Source organism: Hetaerina americana, unplaced genomic scaffold, assembly GCF_022747635.1.
Source record: "Hetaerina americana unplaced genomic scaffold, ioHetAmer1.1.p SCAF_1, whole genome shotgun sequence".
NCBI classification, from domain to species: Eukaryota; Metazoa; Arthropoda; class Insecta; order Odonata; family Calopterygidae; genus Hetaerina; species Hetaerina americana.
The window spans coordinates 70,695,331-70,719,134 of record NW_027286069.1 but is presented as its reverse complement, the minus strand read 5'-3'; the positions used below and the strand labels follow the sequence as shown (position 1 = coordinate 70,719,134).

At 41.2% G+C, this 23,804-nt stretch overlaps 1 protein-coding gene across 1 annotated transcript in view; it reads right to left on the bottom strand.

Moving 5' to 3' along the window:
- Tsp (Thrombospondin) overlaps positions 1 to 23,598 on the bottom strand; it is a 208,796-nt gene extending 185,198 nt beyond the window's left edge. Inside the window, exon 1 of the mRNA XM_071591250.1 lies at positions 23,256 to 23,598. Coding sequence (XP_071447351.1) covers positions 23,256 to 23,376 — 121 coding nt within the window. The 5' untranslated portion in view covers positions 23,377 to 23,598. The remainder of the gene's footprint in view (positions 1 to 23,255) is intronic.
- Positions 23,599 to 23,804: the final 206 nt, after the last annotated feature.

Below are 23,804 nucleotides of genomic sequence, written 5' to 3'. Positions count from 1 at the left end.
GTTATTCGTTCTAATGAATGAACAACCTCATGGCAGCATAAGGATGACTTGACCTTCAATCGATTCGTTGAAGCGTAAACTTGAAATGCTTATAAATTTTAAAGCTTTCATTTTCATTCAAAATCGTGTATTTTATATGTATGGTATTACGATCCGTCGATCATGAAGAAGCACATAGCCCACGCCATTATAAAGAAAAAAATATTTGTTTTGGAATAAATGTTGTGCTTCTCAGACAGAAAAATGTCTTTGCTCGTGAAAACATTTAAGTGCTCTCTTTCAGACCGTAAACCGTGTGAAATACTGATCAGATTAAGTTATTTAGGGGGAATATGTCCTTCAACCTCAACCATTCAACCATTTTTCTGAACTTATGCCTCATTTTTAAAATCTTAGCAGGGGTAATTTTGTAATGATGACTGCCTAAAATCTCGTTAGTTAATGCTGATGTTTAATATAACTCCAGGGTATTTTCCCCAAAGAATAGGACCTGCAGTTTTGAGCAGTTACATTGAGAGCTTGAGTTTTTGAGTTTCCAAAGTTTTAGTTCTCACTCAGATCAAACATTAGCTTCAACGAGAACGGGAGAAAACGTTTGTACAAACAATTACTTCGAAATGCATGTGGCACGCAGGAAGAGAGGACTCTGGAAGCAACTCCGTATCCATTTTCCATTCCTTGCTTGGGAGGCCATTGCGTAATTAGTCTGAAAGATAGTTTGATAGGTGAGTTTATATTTCCCCTTGTCCGAAGACATATGGTGTGAGATACGTAATTAATGCAAGAGCGGCTTCATGCCACTTGCCATTTACATAAGATTCTGGTACCCAGGTCTACACGGATCTGGTTATCTGAAAGAATCTAGAGACATCACGAAACATTTTTCGTGATGTCTCTAGATTCTTTCCCCTCTACCCCAAGTTCCCTCCGGTTGATAGAGGAATGCCCTTACCACGCTTCCTGCCTTTTGCGAGTTGCTCTTATACAAGCTGATAATTAAGTCTAATGGAACAATATCCGTGTAAAAGGATCGATCATATGATTTGGTTATATATTTTAAGTGTTTTTGAAAATTATAAGTGCTTTGTATCTTCGCGCGTTCCTCAAGCGGCAGGGAAGAAAAGATACGATCGCAGTGAAGCACACGTATAATCCTGCGAGAAGGAACATGGGTGTAATTTCGTGTAAATCACCTCGAGGATTGGCAGTTAGGGGGTTCTTAGTTGTCTCGCAATACTCTCGAGCATAAAATCAACCGAGTAGACGCCTCAGAAATACGAAATGGAAGCCATTAAGGAGGAGTCAATAGAGTTGCCGGGATTGGAGGAGACTCGTAAAGCACCCCGGTAATAAATTACCACGTTCCTTTAATTTGCACAGTTCGATGCCTAATGAATGCCCTTTTGAAATCCCCGGGCACTCAGTTTTTCTTTTCTCTTTTTTTTCTACGATCCACGCCAAGAAAACGGCCGTCAGAATCAAAATTTACACCACCCCTTCCCTTAGCCGAGTCTCAAGCGTGCGGAAAGCAAGAAAAAAAAGAGATGAAGTGAGGGTGGGGGAAGGAGATGAAACCCGACTTCCCTCTTTTGCATTTCGCGGAGCGCCAAGCCACTTCTACGCCTCGCTTCTCGGGATTGAAGGATTGCTTCCAATTCCGAAAATTGTGCGCGACTGACTCACGCGATCAGGTCTCCGCGGGGTCGCCCCCGCCCTCCTCCGCAACCCCCGCACTCTCCTACCCCCCTGCGACCGTCCCTGGCAAGCCGCACCCCGGTCAAGCGGCGGCGCAGCGGTGGGGGTGCTTGTGAGGACGGATGTCCGTGTCGTGGTTGATAGTTGGCAGAGTGATGTAGTGGGCGGGTGGAGGGTATGATAGAGTGTAGAAATCCAAGGGGGGAGGTGGTGAGGAATAGACCGAGGGTTGAAATGGAGGCGGGGAGTGACGAAGCGTACCGGCTAGCAAGTGATCCTTGAATTCTTTTCCGCTAGATAAATAATGGGTTTGGTTAAAGTCTTACTCGGACGGAAATTCCTGGTATAGCGGAGAATAGATACTATTTTATTGATAAAATGAGTAAACCAGGAGGAAAGCGATTTTGAACACTTCCATTTATTCTATAAAAATCTCTCTCATAGCACTCATATTATATTATCCAGGCGTTCTCATCATCGCACTCTGTATTTCACTATTTATCGCAAATATTTTACTTCGTAAAATTTATACAATATAGGGAGTTTCAGTAATTATTATTTTGAAGATTTATAAAAGTTAAATTCTTATCTATAAACAGAATTATTACCCATAAAATATACGTTTTCTCTCGAAAAGGCTGATATAAGCTAGAATTTGTGTGATATATATTTTCTGGGTCCCTTTGCATGTTCCCCCATGAGATGAAGGTAAAGCGGGTTCCCATTTCGTCCTTCGCGTCCGCCTAACGCGCCTTTCAGAGCACTTCCTAGTGAGTGGGAGTGAATGGGGAGTGACCAAGGGAGGGGGGTGGATCTTTTAAGGTCTCCCAGTGTGCGAGACAGTCATTCAGCCAAGTGTGAGAGAGAGAAGGATAGGAGAGGGTGGAAGGATCAGGGTTTCGGGGTGAGGCCACGTGGGTGGGTGCATGAATGAACACACATGCACGAATGAATGAATCAATCCACTCATTTAGACGGTGCGTGGCGTGTGACGTTCGAATGCATCACTGATCCATTATATCCATCCGCGGCTCTGCCTAGTTTCCATCATTCGGACGTCGATGAAATCATTTCCAGTCGTGCCAACGCGGTGCGAGGGTTAGGTTAGGGAATTAGGGGAGGGGTGACCGGGTGGTGGTGCGCGGGTCTGTTTGCATGCTGGCTTCTCCAAGGAGAAGACCCGGCCTCGAATCTCGCGAGAGGATCCGTGTTCGAATGACAAAATCCTGGAGTTGTGGGGGAACGTACCAAAGAAAATGGCGATGCTTGTTGAATTAGAAAGTGAAGACTGAATTAAACAGGCGTCTTACCTTAATGATTGAGCGTAATTCACTGTTTTCTTCGTAACTTCTCTCTGCCCTTCCTGCTCTTTATTGCTCTCTTGATCTAATAATTAACTCTCTGAATGGAATTTATGTTTATATATCTCATTATTTTGTGAATTTATTTGAAGTAAAACGCTGATATAGCGATATACAGCACCAAATTGCTCTAATTTTGACGAACGTACATGACCCAGAACTATTTATCGTATATAAATAAAATTAAAAGCCGCGATATCAAAGCATGCCAATCGTTAGGATCTAATAAAAATTTTGTCAAACACAATTTATTTTACCTAGGTCACATTTTTCGTGCAGCGACAATTTCATGCAACACTTTTTTTCGGTGGATACACATCGGCAATCTAATGCAGTGCTAGATTTTCTTGGAGAGATCTCAGGTATTGGAGCAATGTGCCTAGGAGCATTGGAGCAATTTAACTATACTTGTGCGTATTTATCAGGTGCATACAGATATATAAATATAAATATATATATACATACATATATATATATATATATATATATATATATACTACCTTGATCAAAAAGTTCCCGGAATAACCACCGTGTGGCGCTCCCATCGTTCCGATTTGAGTTCTGTTTTTTTTGTTAAATTGGTACATCTGTTGTTGATATTCCCTTTAAATCTTAGTGTCATAACTTGACATTTGCAAAAGTTACATAGCCAAGAGTACATCTATCTCTGTGTGTGTTGGCGATTTTTTACAATTTCAGAAATGGATTTAAATTTGCAACAACGAACTTGTATTAAATTTTGCGTAAAAAACGGATTTAGTGGCGCACGGACGTTGGAAATGTTGGAAAAGTGTTTCGGCAACGATTCTCTAAAAAAAACGGTCGTTTACCAGTGGCACGAGCGGTTCAGAAGTGGTCGTGAGTCAATCGAAGATGATGAACGCAGTGGCAGACCATCGACATCGAAAGTCGGTGAAAAAATTGATAAAGTAAAAGAAATGTTGGTCAATAACCGCAAATTAACCATCAGAGAAATAGCGGAGGACTTGAACATTGCCTATGGATCCGCCCAAGACATTGTGGTTAATGATTTGGGTTTCCGTCGTGTAGCAGCAAAGTTGGTGCCAAAAGACCTCAATTTCATGCAAAAAAAGAGACCGTGTTGACGTCGCAAAAGACATGATTTGCGAGGCTGAATCCGATCCCACATTCATCAAAAGGATCATTACTGGAGACGAGACGTGGGTTTATGAGTACGACACGCAATCCAGACATCAGGCAAGTGAATGGCGTTCACCAAATGAGCCGAGACCAAAAAAACCACGTCGTTTTCAGTCAAAAAAGAAGGCAATGCTGACGGTTTTCATGGATTACAACGGTGTAGTGCATCATGAATTTTTGCCAGAAGGCCAGACAGTAAACAAAGAGTATTATTTGGGCGTTATGAGACGTTTGCGTGAAGCAATTCGCCGAAAGAGACCAGAAATGTGGGCAGAAAACTCGTGGATTTTGCACCATGATAACGCACCGTCGCACAGTGCTATCATTATTCGTAATTTTTTGACGAAAAATGCAACAAATACCATCCAACAGCCACCGAATTCGCCTGATTTGGCTCCCTGTGACTTCTTTCTGTTCAATCGAGTTAAAAAACCATTACGGGGAACGCGTTTTAGCAGCCGAGAGGAAGTAATGGAAAAATCGCAGGAAGCACTGATTGACATACCGAAAACCGATCGTAACTTTTGCAAATGTCAAGTTATGACACTAAGATTTAAAGGGAATATCAACAACAGATGTACCAATTTAACAAAAAAAACAGAACTGAAATCGGAACGATGGGAGCGCCACACGGTGGTTATTCCGGGAACTTTTTGATCAAGGTAGTATATATATATATATATATGGGCGATTTAAAGCGAGTTTCACAACACATTTCAATCAGTACTTCTCTGCTTCAAACCAATAGCCTAACCTCTGTAGGGTAAGTACAGTAAAGTAAAATTTATTTGAATTATTGTGAAGTACGGGTTAGAAGCATTAATCTATTAAAACTGAACCCCAGATGACTCCAAAGGATACTGCATAAAGGCGGAGGAGAAATGCTGAGTTCATAAGGGCTGTAATGCCTCGCGGACCTCTAGAATGCGTGAGCCAAATAGTGTGTGCACAAGTAGAGCAATTTAGTTTCTACAGCAAACGTATGAAGAGCAATTCACAAGCAAAGAAGCCATAGATTACCATTTTCAAGGTGAAATCGACGCCAAGGAATAATCAGGCCGCAGCCTTAAACAGGGCTGAACGTTTAAGAGCTAGGTAAATTGATAAAAACTCTCCCTTACAAAGCAACAGTCGTTTAGTTCGATTTCTTGGGTGCATGAGCCGGCAGTATTCGTAATGCAGGAAAAAAAGCGGGGGATGAGAGCCAGCTGGAAAGAACAGTTCGTTGTACGCACGACGCACATAGAGTTTCACTAAGGAGTGAAACTGGAATATCATAACCCTTAATGTGTTACTTTGGAATTTAATGATATTTGTATATAATGCTTTGATTTGGACGATTATACTCGTATGTTTGTCAGATATTTTTACCCTGACATTGATGCATTTATCACAAGTTCGTAACCAAGTGCGCCTCTAAGGTCATTTGGATGTTGAAATACGTATTTAACTTGAATTTGGCGGTTGCGTTTGTGTCTAAGTCATATTTTAAGAGTTTTGACGCATTTAACTTGCATAAGGGATTACAGTTGGGTCATAGTTATTTGAAACCATCCACGGAGTCAAAATCAAGGACGCTGTGAATAGGTGCTCGGGGATTTTGATCTTATGAAATGTAGTTGTTGCACTGGCGGAGGTGTGATCGAAGCGGGAGGGAACATCTACGGGAAAACCACGAGTGACTTGATTACCCGGCCGAGTGCGAATGCTTATCCACGGACGAAAATTAGGATCTCTCCATCAACATCACTCATTGCCGACGGTAACGTTGAAAAAATACTTTTATGTTAGATTGATGGATTAATCTTCATTCGGGGACTAGACAAGTGAATGAAGATCATTCTCTTATACCTTAAATCTTCTGCTGAAATCCTTAAAGATTTTGTGTTCTTACTTCGCATCGGCTTTGGATGTTGATTTTGGGCCAGGAATCGTATGGTTACTCAAAACGAGCGAAGCTGAGACTCACTCCGGGAAAAATAGCTGGACCAGAATGATAGCGGAGATAGCTGGACTCTTCAGACTGTGGGTCGGAAGTTGTGCCACTGCCAAAAGTCTTATTTCAATGCCATTTGTGTCTGAGTCAGATGTTCTTCCAGCTTGCATTGAGAGTCTGACTCACGAGTGCATCGCTTAGGCAGAATTATATTCACAATCTTAGATCCCTAACTTCACGTTTTGCTCGTGAATTTCGCTTTAAATTGAACGCTGTGAGTAATTCTACGTTTTCGTGCGGTAAAAGTGCTGCACACTTGATAAATGAGCAATGGTTTATTAATTATATCTCCATAAAGTGTTTATCTAAGTTGGAGTATTCTGAAAAAAACCGAAAAAGTTACGATCAAAGATAAAGTTTAAATGTTTAGCTCAAACGGGACGACTCTGCCACCACGCATTGTTTCTTTAGTGATAAAGTACTAGTTCTTATAATGAAAACTTGAGATTATTCTTCATGAAATACATTACGCAAGAAGTCTTAGAGTATTATCAATACTCAATAAAATTAATGCATCCGTTATACGTAATGATGTTGTCAACATATCTTATTTAATCATATTTGAAAATACGCAAATAAAATTTCTGGAATATATTCCAGAAATTTTAATAACTTTTGTCAAATACTAGAATTTTAGTTCTAAAAAATCTTTTTCACAAATTTGTAAAGAGGAAAGTAATTTGTTGACAGCAGTGGAGTTTTTGTGACGGAATTCGTTCGCTGGTCTGGCGTTGCTTCCGCATCGCAGTAGTCGTGACAAACGCGAGCGCTTGCGGCGCGGTGCATGTGAATAAAAAATGTAGGCGGCATCATTTTCTGGGTGTCTCAGAGTAGGTAGGTGCCTGCGTCTAGTTTGTGTTACCGCACGAGCTCATTAGTCATTAACACTTTTTACGCGTATTTAACAAATGGAAACGTTTTTTGGGCCGGATTATGATCAACGGTATCGATCGGTTCTAATTCCGTACTTCATCGACTTCACTGCGATTTAGGACCTCTTTTATGCTACGTCCTCAATGCCGACGTAAATTTATCAAAATTAGAGAACCTTGTCTTTCGGAAAAATGCGATCCATGGGATGTATGATACTATTGTGTACGTTTAAAAGTGTTATTGTGGAATTTCTCTTATTAACTTCCTTCATTATGGCCTTTTTCTATCCTTCTGATCTCGGAGACATGTCATTTCCCGAGAAAAGATAATAGCGTAGACATCACATCTTATGAGTTAATATATCAAGAAACGATGGGAATTGGCGGGACCTGGAGACATATCATTTCAGGAAATAAACACATCTAATTTTCCATCACTAACATCAGGAAATACATAATTCATGGCCCGGCGAAAATTGCTGCGGGATCAAGGTTGGATTCAACAATTGGTTTATAATTTGCCATTATGAGCACTGAAGTTGAAGGGTACCTTGGCAATGCGAAAGGGATAAATCGTAAAAGAGTGCATTGCATCCTTTTTTTAAGATTTCCCTAGCACTTAAAACTCACCTAATGTTACCCATTACATTATCCGCTGGAATACTAATTGGTGGGAGCGCTTGGCTTCTCTGGAAAAAATACTCTGTCAATGAAAGAGGATATTGTTTCAACCTATTTCAGTTTAGGAAAACTGTATCCCATAACCTTCACTATTCCATGAATTAGAAAGTCGTATGAATTAACGCTCCAGAAAACTTTGATTACTGCTTTAAATTTATTTTTCCGTGATTCTTAATGTAGTGAGAGGTTGTGTCAATGATTTTTTCTCTATAATACTTGGTTATTGGTTTCCAGAGTTAATGTACATGTACCTGCAATGACTAAAATATCCTTTCTTTTATATCCTTCATTTCCTTTCGTTTCATTTACTTTTTCTCCAAGAATTCGCCATAAGAAGCCGCTTTATTATCGCAGTACTTAAAGAATATCTTTCTCTATGAGCAAGTATAGTTCCCAGTTGACCCTTTCCCGCCCGACTCGGAAATTCAAGGTCGCCATGTCCCTGAATCCAGGTCTCGCTCTGTATCGAATGGTCTAATTATGGATTATTCACGGTACTCTTTGTTCTCCCCACTGAATGCTATGCGCGAATCCATAATTTGAGAGCAAAAGTAGAATTGGACAGTTTGCGACCGCCAGAAATTCTCTCCTCTTCTCCTTTTAGCTTAATTTGTATCGATTTTAACTGCTGATAAAATACAACACCAACAACAAATGATAACTGTATCTTGATCTATATATCTATAATCTTTATTTTTATTTCATTTATAAAGACCAATTCAGGCTGCCGTTGTTAATGTGTACATGTTGAATATAAAAAATGGAAATAGCCGTGAATAAAAAGATGACGTTAGCAGTAACTTATAACGTATGTTGAAAAGAAAACTACCAGTACTTTTAAAAAAATTGACAACTTTTCCAATTTCATTGTTTCTCTCATTCAATAAATTCAGTTTTGCCCTTCTAATTTCTCTCTCTCTATCGCCAATTTTATCTTATTTCAGTATGTATAAATGAAACTATGAAGCATAACTAAATATAGCTTTTAACTCCACTCTTATTAATTACTATTCCAAATCATTTCATATAAGGTTTTATGCCAATTGGTTCCCTGTAGAAGTAGAGAGCCATATGTATGTCGGGAATAACCTTCAATTGCAGAATTCCTTGGTGAAAAATGTCTTATTATTACTACTTGTGCTTAGTACGTTGCCGTTCACATAAATTCCCTTACATTCGTTGAAAATATATTTGGATTGTTATCTTTAATCACGATTAAATTCTCATAAAATGATTCGTTGAAATAAACCGCCTCGGATATTTTGATTCCATTAGCTTGACCTTAGCTGTCGGCAGGCTGAAATAACCTTAGCTGTCGGTCGCCTCCGACGCCTATTCTCTTCAGTTTTTAATTTTATTTATAATCATTGTATTTATTACGCTCGTCTTTGGGATTTCCTTCCTTAAAAGTCACCTCACGTTAACGGTAATAATATTTGCTTGTAATTTCTTATTAAGTGGTAGATTCATACGACACATCATTGAGACTCAAGGAAATAATATGACAGAATTTTGTAGTTGGAATGAATGTTCTTAATAAAGAAAATATTGATAAAGGAATACTCGAATTCTTAGCAAACATTCCCATTAGACAATAAAGAAGTATTTACAATGGTGTAATGTGTCTTACCCTCTGGCCGCTGCGCTCAGATTGATTCCTGTTACCATTCCGGGTAGGCAGGGACCTTTATCTGTGTCATGTGGCGAGTCCTTCAGGTTATTTTCACTGTTTGTCGGGTATGACGTAATACTCGTAACTTGGCTATAATAGCCCCTTACACTGATAGTAGGCAAAACATGGCGCCCATATTCATCTCACTAACTCATAACTGACCGTAGGTAAACATCTCTAATGAACGATACAAATTAGCTCATAAGTCGATTGCGCTCAGACTCGACAAATCGTCTTAAATACGTTTGGCGTATATTCCTTAGGTTTTTTATATATTTGAAGCAATGCATTACCAACTCCAGCTTTACGATAAAAGGCATAATTTAATTAGAGACAATATGCGATAACAGTTTTAAAATATTTGGAATGGTAGACGTATTTAACGCAAAGAAATGCTTCCTAAAAACCTGGGTTCCAGGACTCACCAGAAAGCCAACATAGTGCGTGCCAAATGTTAGTGGCGGGATTGCAACGTGAAAGCGAGCACTAAGCGTGGCTCATTCCATCCGCAACATGAAGTCACCAATTCCCGATTTTCCACGAATCCGCTTTCCTTCCGACAGGATTTTTTCTGCTTCTGAAATCGCACCGTTTTTGGATGCGCTGTCTAGGCCCGCGTGGGTGAGGGCAAAGCAAGTGGAGGCTGGCGGAAGGGAGGAGTGGGGGGAATGAAGGAAAGGGCAGGAGTAAGTGCGTTTCTTCTTGGCCGGCCCCCTACCCGAACATGCCATCATCGATAAGTCACGCGCCATTCTTGGGTGTATCCTCGGGGCGATCAAAAGCGCGCACATACACAACCACTGGCGAGAACAGTGCGTGTGTGTAGGATGTGGGCATTCTCAGACGTAAACGCAGCGCGGGGAACCGGCAATGAGGTTAAGTGCATGAGAGGTGGGCCCTGCGATAAACATAACGTTCGCAATATCGCTCCCTGTTATAAAAAAATATCGAAGTGACGATGTGATATCGACTTGAAGATAAATATCGGTAGTAGGCTCAATAAGGAAAATTTCTCTGTATCCATATAAATGGTAACCTTAGGGTTTATCGATTAATATCGTTCCTATTATGTGTGGTATATAATGCTCATATACTAATTAAATAGTAAGTTGTTTGGTAGTATACCCTTATATTATAACATTATAGTATAATATTACAGTAGATATGTATAAAAACTTGCATACATTCACATTTTGTGCATTTCACTTATTCTTCAGTGGCAGTATCCTTTATCGGAAATATCTCTATGGTAATATAGCAGCTTTCCTTTCTAGTCTATTTTCAGTCTGTAGTATCGATATAGCTAACTCGACGATATCTATCATTTCTCGCATTATGTTCCTTCAAGTTATCCATTTAGATTGGGTCGATGTGAAAAGGATGACGCTAAGTACTATCGATATTGGCGTCTTACGGCACATTCCCCGCGTGGGAGGATGGAGGGCGGGATGGATGCCCATGGGGGCGACTCCCATCGGAGGGCTCGACCCCCAGGGGGATCGCAGACACGCTGTTTGCCCCCACGCCCGCCGCTTTGGACTCCCACGCCACGGAGAAGGGGGAGGAGGGCGCGGGGTCTCTGTGTTCGGCGACTACTAAGCATCGGAGGGTGCTCTGCGGACAAGAAGGGAGGCACTTATTCAAAGATTGAAGGGTCCTCTTGTACGTATGTCGGCGTGCTCCCGCGTGGTTTTCTCCGGCGCGCCAAGTGGACAGCGTGGGCGGGAGCCATTAGCGTTGATGCGCACTACCTCCGCGGTCGGAGGGAAATTTGTCCGTTCTTTTTTTTCTGAAATTGGTGAACTGGAAAGTGAGACGAGTGATTTAAGACTGGCGCGGAGGTCAACCCTCTCCCGCTTGTGCCCTTGCGTCGTGAAGGGTCTCTCCCCGGGAGCAGGGCTGGGAGGAACCCGTTTATTCCCAGGATCGGCACGATGCGTAAATCGAAGCCGCCGAACTGGCGGCTTCCAATTCCTCCGCAGGGGAATGGGTGACCTAGCCTACCAAACTCTCGGAGAGGAGTTTTCGTTTCGCTTGCTAAGATGATTGAGCCTCGTAAGGTCAGCGACGCAAATTAAGATTTCGTCCACGAGCAATTATTAATGTCCGTTCGGGCGTGGCATCTCCCATAAATCGCCACTGCCTTACATCTGCGCGTATTCTTAGCCTCCGCTCATATTCGCGCTCTGTGGTTAAATCGTTAACGTACAGGGTGCCGTTATATTTCTCTTTAGTATTGAATGCCATTTGCGCATCGGTCATTTCAGTTTAAGAAAATTGTCATGCGACCACAGTTAGATTGAGATTTAATCATAGGTGGGTGCATGTGGCCTTCGGAGTTTAGAGCGAAGTGCAAAACTGTCATAATTAATGGAGGAGAGGGAGCGATTTTTTATATTTCCGCCTACCTACTTAATGGCCTCTAAAATTTATTGGAGCAAATCCCGTGGTTCATTTCTCAGCCTAAAATGCATGTAACGATCTCGCCTTGAATGCCACTTAAAGGTTATGGTAGTCATCTACTTACTCAAGTTTCATTTGATGTGCCGCTAATCCTGTCGTTACTTTGGAAGCTATGAAAAACATGAGCACTTGGTGCGAGAAATGAGACTGCGTACGTATACGGTTCCGATCGCCAGTGGCGAGTACGGCTGATATAGCCATCTGGGGGAGGAATGCAGACACCAGGGAAAAAAGCGTATGAAAACTGATTCTAATGTAGTAGTGCGTTACTTTATTACACGTATGTAAATCACTACATTTTTTCACGTGGTGACCGCTTGTACGAGGATGATAAAAAAACTATATTTTTTTCCTCACACCGGTCTTCTCTCATTGAATTGGATATGGTCAGCAAGTGCAAAATGAAAAATGCCTTCGCCAATTGAGTTTGGGATTTGCGGCCCATGGCCTCTCAGTCGCTTCAAAAAATCGTTATCTCATTTCTTTCTTAATTTAGCAATATGATACAAGGAATTATGTGTTGCAACTTGTGGCATCATGAGGAATGGCCATAAAGTGGCCGGTTGATTATGGGTGGTAAAGGCTCTTTTTTGAAAGAAAATGAATTTCGTAGTTGCGTTAAAAGGTTTTAGTGATTCGCTGGAGTTTATTTTTTGACAAATCTATTAAATACTTTACACAAATTTCTGTATGATAAATTTCACCGTAGAAGTCTTAAATTTATGGAATTCCATCATAATATGGAAAGACATAACATCGTAATTAAAAGTTTCACAATTTATTTGAAATTGTAATGCAACAATTTCAGAGCGTAAAAATCATTCGCCTTGACTGGGACTCGAACCCAGATCCCTCAATATCCGGTCGAGTGCTTTAGCCACGTAAGCTACCGAGGCGTCCTCTTAAACTCTGAAATTTTGGGGCTTTTAAAGGAACTAGATGTTATGACGAAATACCGTACATACAATGTCACATGTATTCGTAGTCGTGCGCGAGGCGCCACTGTCCACGAGGTTAAAGCCAACTTTAAACACGTATGGTGTTTTCCCTTTGACAAATTCCAAAGAAACTGCGGGAGATGCCGCAACAGTAACTTTTAACGGAGTCATCCGCTAATGTGCATTTCAATGCAACAATTTCAGAGCGTAAAAATCATTCGCCTTGACTGGGACTCGAACCCATTGTTGCATTGAAATGCACATTAGCGGATGACTCCGTTAAAAGTTACTGTTGCGGCATCTCCCGCAGTTTCTTTGGAATTTGTCAAAGGGAAAACACCATACGTGTTTAAAGTTGGCTTTAACCTCGTGGACAGTGGCGCCTCGCGCACGACTACGAATACATGTGACATTGTATGTACGGTATTTCGTCATAACATCTAGTTCCTTTAAAAGCCCCAAAATTTCAGAGTTTAAGAGGACGCCTCGGTAGCTTACGTGGCTAAAGCACTCGACCGGATATTGAGGGATCTGGGTTCGAGTCCCAGTCAAGGCGAATGATTTTTACGCTCTGAAATTGTTGCATTGAAATGCACATTAGCGGATGACTCCGTTAAAAGTTACTGTTGCGGCATCTCCCGCAGTTTCTTTGGAATTTGAAATTGTAAATTAAAAAAATAAATAAATTGCGACCATTTTCTCTGGTATTTTATTTATTTTCAAATTCTCATGCGTGTTATCGTTTTTCAAACTGTGCCATGTGTATAAAATCGATTGGCTGAATATCCTCCTGGCTTCCTCTTTCTAATCGTTATTGTTATTTGAAAGGCCAATTCAAAAACTAGTAAAACGTAAAATTACATTTTCAAGTGAAATAAAACGTTTTTATTGGGAATGATTGTATTAAAAACTTTGAATTATTGAAGTCCTGCTTCTTTGAATACTCATGCCTGACTTTTTCTCCATCAATGTCTATGCATTGATTTTTAAATTCTATTTTAAGTAAAAACGGAATTCAGGGCCATAATATTTGAATTTTCAGTTTCAGACCTGCCGAAAAAATTACTGATGCCGCCAATAGATTGTTCGTCACTAGAATAGCGCAACTCATGTCCATCCCTAGCATGCATCCATCTCCATTATATGTTGAAAAAAATCACACACGGTAATGACACCATTCCACAAATCCTAGTTTTTCATCAGCAGTGAGCTCATACCACCGGTAGTTGATGAACGTTTATCATGACCTCAGCGACAGAAAATTTGCATACTGATTAATTTTTTCTTTGATGAGAAATAGATTGTCATATCCGTCCTTTTGATTTCAAAGGGCATTTCCTTTTTATTCATCCTTCATCTTTATTAAGCAATTACATTTTACTTATTTTTATTTGAATTTAAGAGAAGTTCTGAAGCTATTGATCCAAAGGGTGAAAGAGAAATGGATGGAGAAGACAAATACTACTACGTAGTATTATGGAGAAGACAAGTACTACGTAGTAGTATTTGTCTTCTCCATAATACTACGTAGTAGTATTTGTCTTCTACATCCGTCAGGCGAGAGCCATTTTTTTCTAACTTGATCCACTGGAATTTATGCTTGAAACATTCCGTCTTAATTTTCTCCCATATCTCTAACCGTAACGCTGAGAAGCGGCCGGAAGGCGAAGGTGCATTTTGATCTCCACGAGAATAAGAACGCATCTTCCCGGTACAAATTATGTAGCCTAGCTTTCTCCTGTGTAACATTTTAACCGATTGATGGCCAGAGTCTCCGGAACTCGTTACCTTCCGCAGAAAAATGACCACTACTGTAAGGTTATTTGGGTCCACTAACATAGAGACATCATAGTGAACTCATTAAAATAAAAGCATCGGAGATTACTATTATACGGTTACCATAATTGTGTGGCTATGGTATCAGGATGATATATGTATCATAGTGATCCCACATACCCGTTGATTACTGACTTTGCAGTGGTAATCTTTTGCAGGATAGTTACACCATTCTCTAACCACTGAATATTTGTGATCGGTGAATTATGGTACGACAAGGCAGGTAGCATTTCCAAGAACTACTTCGATGGATCGCAAGCTATTCTGTTAAGTCTTTGAGTTAAGAATCAACCATGAAGATGGGGGTGGCAGGGATCAGGTTTCTCTCCTTCTCCATAAGCCAAAAAAATTAAATTCTGTGAGGACCTCAGCGCTGAAGGTCGAGTGGTAATGGATCAGTGCTACGCGGGGGAGGTTTATTGGCGGTGACGTCTCGCGTTTCCGCCCGCGACGACCCCGTCCTCTCGGCTCGACACCACTAGCACCCACGGACGTAAATATGAGTCGAATGCGCGCATGAGAGAGGGGGGTGGAGAGGTTTGGGACAGAGTTTTAATTGGTCGCCGGCTCAAGACGCGACGTGTGGGTGGCAATTTCACCCTTCATATCCGGGGGCCCACCGAAGGACGCCCGTTTCGGACGTGACCACTCCATACGAAGAGAGAAAGAGCAAGGTCTCTCGTATTCTGCGAGTTTTTTTTATGGGAACGCGTAAGTGCACACACACACACACGTATGGGCCTATCAATCGCGCCACGCCATCGAAGCACCCAAAGTAGAAGCGGGAGTCGATGGATTTTCTCCTGGTCCTTCCTTAAGTGCGTTTTCGTGACAACGCAGGGACGACTCTTGGAAAGGGTATGTATATCACTTCGCAGTGGACATAAAAGGGATCGTTCTTGCTCTCCGAGGATGAGAGACCCCATCCCCCTTTTCTCGATGTGTCCTTGCTGACTTCAATGTCAGCAGACGAAAAAAACGCGGAAGGGCGAACTCTCGAGATACATTCGCTCCATGGTGGAGCGCTGTTGCGTTTTTTGTTTTTCATTTCTCGCCCACTGCATTTTCAGGGCTCGCTACGTCGCGTCGGCAGGGTACACCGGGGGTGGGGAGAGGGTAGGGAAGGAAGTGGCGGCGGATAGGACGCGGGGTAGGAGGATGATGAAGAGCGGGGCTGTGTGTCCGGAGTCGGAGGCCTCGAAAAGTTGGCGTCGCCGCCCCTCCCCTGGACCAACTTCTTTAAGGGCGAACGGAGAGATTAGAAGCCGGGCTCGGTGGGTGCAAAAAAATCTCCCGCGATTGAATGGCAAGTTTCTCAGGCTAATGCACGGGCGGAAAGTACGAAAAAGAAGAGCGGGGAAGGGGATTGAAAAGACTCCTCTCTCTCTTTCTCCCAAGGGGCTTTAGCGGCCGTTGAAATCTTTTTGCTGTCGCGAGGGAGATAATTTTTCGAGAGAGAATAATTCCGCTGTCCGTGCCGTCAAGAAATAGCTATAAGCTTAGAAGCCTCAGACTGAGACGACTGAAAGAAGCTTGCGAGTCGCGGTGTCTCGATTTTTCTTATTCGCTGAAAACACGTTTCTTAATAATCTCTCTTGATATCATATCCCCTAGCTACAGCAGAAGTTCCTAAAGTTTTATGATTTATTAGCGTCTCTGGTCACCACTGAGAAATGTCATGCCCCTCTCCAAGTTGAAATCATTTTAGGAAGAGAAGTATCTAATCGTAACAATAGAAGAAGACTCAAGAAAAAATAATCCTTTAAAATAATTTATAGATATATGAGATATGCGGAGTAAACTGTAGCGGGCGTATATTGTGAAAACATATTATACGGGTAAAGCATTATGTTTGAAAAATTAGCTGAAGTTCTTATCGATTAATGCTTCATGATGTCGTATATTGGACTGTAATTATGAAAAAAATACACTAAGATCTTTTAGCATTCAGTTTTATTTTCATTAATCGACGGATAGACAGTGAGTCATGTCGTACAATTTCGGAATCATCAGTATCGGGAATAATTTTCACAGCAATGATTTATGTAGCTTTACCGCTATTATACAGACAGCAGCTGTCCGGGAGACCCAGGAGACCAAATATATTATCTGACTATGCTCCGAGTGAAAGCAGAAAATTTCAAATACAGACGTTATTTATGGAATATGAAGTATATCCGAGGTAGTATCCGAGAAATGCTAGTTTAATGAGCAAATAAAGCTATCATTCCGGAAACAATAATTTGTGATTTTCCCTGTTAGCAGTGTTGAAATATAACATATATGCAATTAACGATTTCCAAGTGTAAAAATAATTTGTCTTGACCGGGATTCGAACCCTTCGATTTTCGACCGAGTGATTTAGAAATTTAGGGGGCTTTAAAAGAACAAGATGTTATGACTAAATGAAATTGTATGCACGGTTATTTCGTCATAACTCTTGTTTCTTTAAATCCCCCAAAATTTAGGAATATACGCGGACGTCACGACAGCTGAACTGATGGCAGTACTCGGCCGGGCAACGAGGGTTCCGGGTCCGAATTCTAGTCGTGGCGAAAGGTTTTTACATTTTGATATTGTCACATTGTAATGCACATTATCAGAAGATTCCGTTAAAAGTTATTATCGCGGCATTTCCCGTAGTTTCTTTGAATCTGTCATAATATATTTGGTGTATTTAATATTGATGATCATCAGCTTTCTAATTTTAGTGCCGGCTAATGCAAATTTTATCGTTTGGTATCGTGCTTAACTTCACCTCTAGCAAAAATATCCATTTAAAGTTTGCCATGAATGAATAATTAGCTCAGAAAAAATATTCATACAATATTCAATTAAATATGCAATAAAATAAAATCAACTTCTCGTCGCAATCTTCGCCCAGGTATAACAAATGTAAATAAAAGTACATATTTCATACTACCTTGATCAAAAAGTTCCCGGAATAACCACCGTGTGGCGCTCCCATCGTTCCGATTTGAGTTCTGTTTTTTTGTTAAATTGGTACATCTGTTGTTGATATTCCCTTTAAATCTTAGTGTCATAACTTGACATTTGCAAAAGTTACGTAGCCAAGAGTACATCTATCTCTGTGTGTGTTGGCGATTTTTTACAATTTCAGAAATGGATTTAAATTTGCAACAACGAACTTGTATTAAATTTTGCGTAAAAAACGGATTTAGTGGCGCACGGACGTTGGAAATGTTGGAAAAGTGTTTCGGCAACGATTCTCTAAAAAAAACGGTCGTTTACCAGTGGCACAAGCGGTTCAGAAGTGGTCGTGAGTCAATCGAAGATGATGAACGCAGTGGCAGACCATCGACATCGAAAGTCGGTGAAAAAATTGATAAAGTAAAAGAAATGTTGGTCAATAACCGCAAATTAACCATCAGAGAAATAGCGGAGGACTTGAACATTGCCTATGGATCCGCCCAAGACATTGTGGTTAATGATTTGGGTTTCCGTCGTGTAGCAGCAAAGTTGGTGCCAAAAGACCTCAATTTCATGCAAAAAAGAGACCGTGTTGACGTCGCAAAAGACATGATTTGCGAGGCTGAATCCGATCCCACATTCATCAAAAGGATCATTACTGGAGACGAGACGTGGGTTTATGAGTACGACACGCAATCCAGACATCAGGCAAGTGAATGGCGTTCACCAAATGAGCCGAGACCAAAAAAACCACGTCGTTTTCAGTCAAAAAAGAAGGCAATGCTGACGGTTTTCATGGATTACAACGGTGTAGTGCATCATGAATTTTTGCCAGAAGGCCAGACAGTAAACAAAGAGTATTATTTGGGCGTTATGAGACGTTTGCGTGAAGCAATTCGCCGAAAGAGACCAGAAATGTGGGCAGAAAACTCGTGGATTTTGCACCATGATAACGCACCGTCGCACAGTGCTATCATTATTCGTAATTTTTTGACGAAAAATGCAACAAATACTATCCAACAGCCACCGAATTCACCTGATTTGGCTCCCTGTGACTTCTTTCTGTTCAATCGAGTTAAAAAACCATTACGGGGAACGCGTTTTAGCAGCCGAGAGGAAGTAATGGAAAAATCGCAGGAAGCACTGATGGACATACCGAAAACCGAATATAAAAAATGTTTCGAGGATTGGATCAAGCGCTGGCATAAGTGTGTTGCAGTCGATGGGGATTACTTTGAAGGGGACAATATAGATTTAGATGAATAAACTTGTATTTTTAATTTTCTGAATAAATTCCGGGACATTTTTGATCAAGGTAGTATCTACGTTCCTCCAACGAAATTAGTTGCATTAGTTGCAGAACGTGTGCATCATTTGTAGCCCTACTTAGTCTGAAAAAAACAAAATTTAAGATTCAGATATTTAATCCGAAATGTCTGAGGTATTTTTAAATATATACACCACAAACATTTTAGGACGGATGATTTTCGATTTTAGCGACGATTTCCGAGTGTTCTCGTCTATACTTAGGGATTTGGTGATCAGGGCTGATGGGATATGGAATAGAGATAGGAAAGTAAAAAATAAGCGAAAGAGAAAGACGCCCGTAGCGTTCCCTAGCCAACGTAAAGTGCCTGGAAATATTTTTATTCAACCCATAGGTGACGAACGTATAGTATTGCACTTGAATCCATTTCCAAGCATCTACCAAGTGAATGAGGGCCCCGATGGAAACCCATGCCAACCCCCAGAATTGAGTCTAGGTCGTCGGTTAGTGGTAGTTTGACTCTGATTTCATTTTTACCAGCATTCGAGGTTTCGTAATTTCCTTAGTATTGCCGTCCGCGTGACTTCATTCCGTGAGTGCCAAAGGCCAAAGCAATAATAGACACGTGAAAAGGTAATTGGCACAATAAGGAAGACAGTTGTATGTCCGTATTTTCTGGGTGATCATTATTCAAACGCCGTTTGAGATGCAAAATAAAATGTAGAGAGCATATATAACTGCAATTTAATACTTTCCACCGTTAGTAAAATCATTACTAATGCCAATCAAAAGATTGAACGTAAAATACATTTTTTTGATCAAATCTTAATATCGCTCTCGCCGTCGATGCCTTGCTAAAAGTTATTACTCCTGACAAATATTAATCTGATGATTATTGGTGTTGGGTGTTGGGATATGGCTGGAAATATGCAGATTATTAGTTTTATTTCTTTGCAGGATTGAATAGGTAAGCATTTAATATTCATATGGATTTTCTCTATTTGATATTAAAAATGTGTAGAAAATATACCACGAAGCTCTAGTCTTAGATGTTACAATTTTTCTTTATTCGTAGAAAATATAAAGCAGTGAAACAACAATAGAACTAATTACAAAAGTCGATCGCTGTTCTAATTCAATCCTATACGAAAAAGGTTAATTTTACGGAAATGACAAACTCTCGCGAGGCGACCATTTCCAAATAAGTATCGATAACATGAACGGTCTACATCTCTACCAAAACTTTGAGCGAAAAAGATATTTTTGCGAAATCCAAAGTATTTAGACTTTGGTTTTACAGATGCGCTGAAATGTTTAGCCTTCAATAAGATATTTCCCCTATTTTAGATGCTCTTATTCGGCAACGCTTCCTTTGATATGTATAGCCAGGGAACAGACAGCCCAACCGTCTCTGGTATCTTCTTGTGCACACACTTTTTTCGGCTTGGCTTGTTTAGCTACATGATTTCAAAGACCCGCCACATAACACGGATTACATCATAGCCCCAGCGAAAGCAAATATTTGAGGAAGATATTTATTTTTTTAAAGGACTCAGCTCGGTGTTATTACGAATGGACTGGAAGTCATTCATCAAATACGCTGCAAAGGTATGCGCATGACGCCGACTGCATGTTGTTCTCTCCCATGATGGAATTCGCGAAAAAAAAACAAAAATGCCAGGGCTGAATCAAGGGCCCTGAAAATTTTCATTTGCTCAGCGACTTGACGCGTCAGGCAAGGATACAGCACGATGGTAACGGGGTGGTTACCCCAGTGGAAGTTCCCAAATTTCAAAGCGACGTAAATCCATGCGATGAAGTATGTTTTGCGTTTATGCACCCTTGGGCGGTTGATATTTGGATCGCTACATCTCTCCCTCATCTTACAAATTAAGGGTCCTTGCAAAACGCAGCATAAAAGCAACGTAGTCCAAATAAATCAACAGAAACTGAGCGGTGGCTTTGAGTAGAATACGCTGTGAATAGTTGGCAAACGAGCACCGATAATTCTTCTTTACTGCTTAATTTTCGGGGATCGTGTACTTAAGCTGTATTAATTACAACGCCGACAGCGGATATAGTCTTCAGGGAACGCATTAATTCCTGCATATCCCTACCTGAAAGGAAGAATTTTACGTCATCCATGTGGATAATGTGTTTTTAGCGAAAATGTTTTCGTTTCATTTCCCTGGCGGGCTATTTCGTTACTCTATCCATGATCACCCGTTGGGCATTTTCTCGCGCCACCCTGGCTGCTTTATACTGCTCATGATTTTTTAATCTACTTCTTCATTGAAAATGCAATTAAAATGTTTCCACGTTTTCTCCATATGACTGAATTCATAATAAAGTTGGAATTAGTCGAGATTAGTGGAATTAAAACCGTTGTTAATGCATCTCAAGGGTTCACCGCGTATTCTTTCCGATTTGTAGCTTGAATTTTCCGTATTTAACCAAAGTTTCATCTCGAGCTAGGGGCATTAAGTTCCACGTATTCAGCAACGCTTAATATTTTAGTGGTATTAATATTCGTGCTATATCAGTCATGTGAGTTATTGAAGATACGATATGAGTGGTCATCCTCGCTGAGGCAACGGTCATTATCAATTCGTTTTTGAATATGATGGACACACTCCTTGGAGCTCCTCGTAATTCTCGCCATCTCCCAAGTTCACTCAAATAAGTCATAAATAAAACTGAAACCAAAATAACTTTTGTGAATCACTGTTCCTCTGTCGGGGATGGGGGTAGCACATGACAGATTTTTAGAAGACCATGATCAACGAGCGTTCATGGTATTTTTTCTACAATTTTGAATAAAACGACGACTTAAACTCACCATGGATATTTTGGAGAATCTCATGATTTTTGGTAAATATAGGTGCTTAATATTTTGTGGTCTGGGTACGAAATTTAAGGAAACCAATGCCACTCCAGGAGTTTTTATATTTTTTCTGCTAGCATGGTTTTTTCATCAATTTTGGATTCACACAGATTATTTAAATCTGAGAATATTTAAATTTTACGAAATTAGACACGAATTTGATTGTTATTAGCCCAAAATGTTTTCCAACTATGATAGAATTCGCATCTGCGGTGAAGTATGTATGCTTTCTCATTCTCTTGGTGATGTAATGGCATCATAGATGTTCTTTGATATTCGGAATGCTTGCTTTATTCTTTTAAAAATGAACACAAGGCCCTTTTCGTCAAATGTATTCAAAGTAATCATTATCTAGAATTAGCGAAAAAGAAAATCTTGAGTGCACGCCGTGTTCATTCTATAATGGGTTAAGACAGGTTGTGCTGTCATCCTTTAAGTTTAAAGAAATAAAATTGATATGAAAAACCACTAAACGATGATTTTCGAGCTATTAGCTGTTAAGTATTTCAAATAATTCAAGTAAGCCTTAAATGAGTTTGGAATTCGAGACAGTTCATCAAAATCCATGCTCTCGCGGAATTTCACATGGAATTACATAAAGCATTTTGTTCATGCTCTGACTTTAAAGTGTATCTTGATGAAAACCGTGGTTTTCTCTCCAACTATGGCTGATGCTTAAACAACCAACCCCTGTACCATCTCATGTACCTCCAATCAAGATCTCCAATTTTAAACAGAAATCCCGCAGAAGAGAGGATAAACTATTGTTTTAATCGTTCGCGAGTAAAACATTATTTTTCTCTCTTTGCCTAAACGTCTCGTTTTATTTCTGAAATTATGTTTCGCTAATTCTAAATAATTCTCTTGGTATCATTTCTTTAAGGAAAGAAATATTTTTCTACACATCCCACCTTTTTTCGGAAGAAAATCACTGGATAGTGTCTTACTACATTTTTCACGACTTGATTTACATGCCTATTCAAGTGAACCTATAAAGCCACGCACTTAGACCAATGAAGCCCTGAATTTTAATCCGGCCAACTAGTGCTGTAAGCCTAAGAAGGCCCTTCTAACTAAATCGTCACACTTCCATATAATATTTAATGCAACATAATATATCACAGAATAGGAGTTGTCGCGACCGCTGGAGGTGATTAACCCTCCACTAGAATTACTGTCGGAAACTAAGGAAACCTCTCGGGATTGCGCACAAGGGAACAAGCGTGAGAGTGCGTGCTTATGAGATCTTCGGCACGCCTGGACACTTCACACCGGCACTGGCCGTGGCGAGACCGTTTACACGATTGGGTCGTTAAGACGATCCCGACGCACTTTTTAGAGTCGGGGGAGGTTTAAAGATAGCGCGGCGGCAGTGGTGTACTGGCTCGGAGCGAAGGAGTTGGGCGGAAGGGGGGTGCAGGAGAGGAAGAGATTTTCCTTTTCGGGAGTGAATTATTTGTTTTGTGAGGACGGGGAGGGCTCGTCGACTCTTGCTGACCTTCGTCCACGGCGATTCCCCCAACTGCGGTCACCGCCAGCCCGATGACAGCGAGGAGCAGCAGTAGAGGCGGGAGCGAGAGGCCACCGGGCAGCAGACTGCTGCGGCGGCTTGGAGACATGGTCGGTTGACGGTGGGGAGACGAGCCCCGATGGTTCCAAAAGGGCAGGGCAGAGAGGGTCCCCGGTCCACGCGGGGACTTCGTCGTCGGAGGAGGGATGAGGAGGAACTTCAGAGGTGTGTCCCCGTGAGGGGAGAGAGAAGATCCGCGCGCGCGAAAAAGAAGACCAGCTCGAGTGCGTGTGTCTCTCTCTCGCTGGAACGGCTGAGGTGTACGCGTTACGGGGCAGCGACTGTTGCCGCTAGTGGGCCGGGACGTTGTCTTATATCGGTGGGGAGGGCGGGGAGGAGACGGGCGCGGGGAAGAGGAGGGGAGGGAGAGGCGGCGGGGAAGGGTACGGAGCCTTCGGTAGGATGCTGCGGCCAAGGTGGGGGAGGTTTGTGCGAGGATGTCGCTTGGGTGGAGTGGGGGGAGACACGATGGGGAAG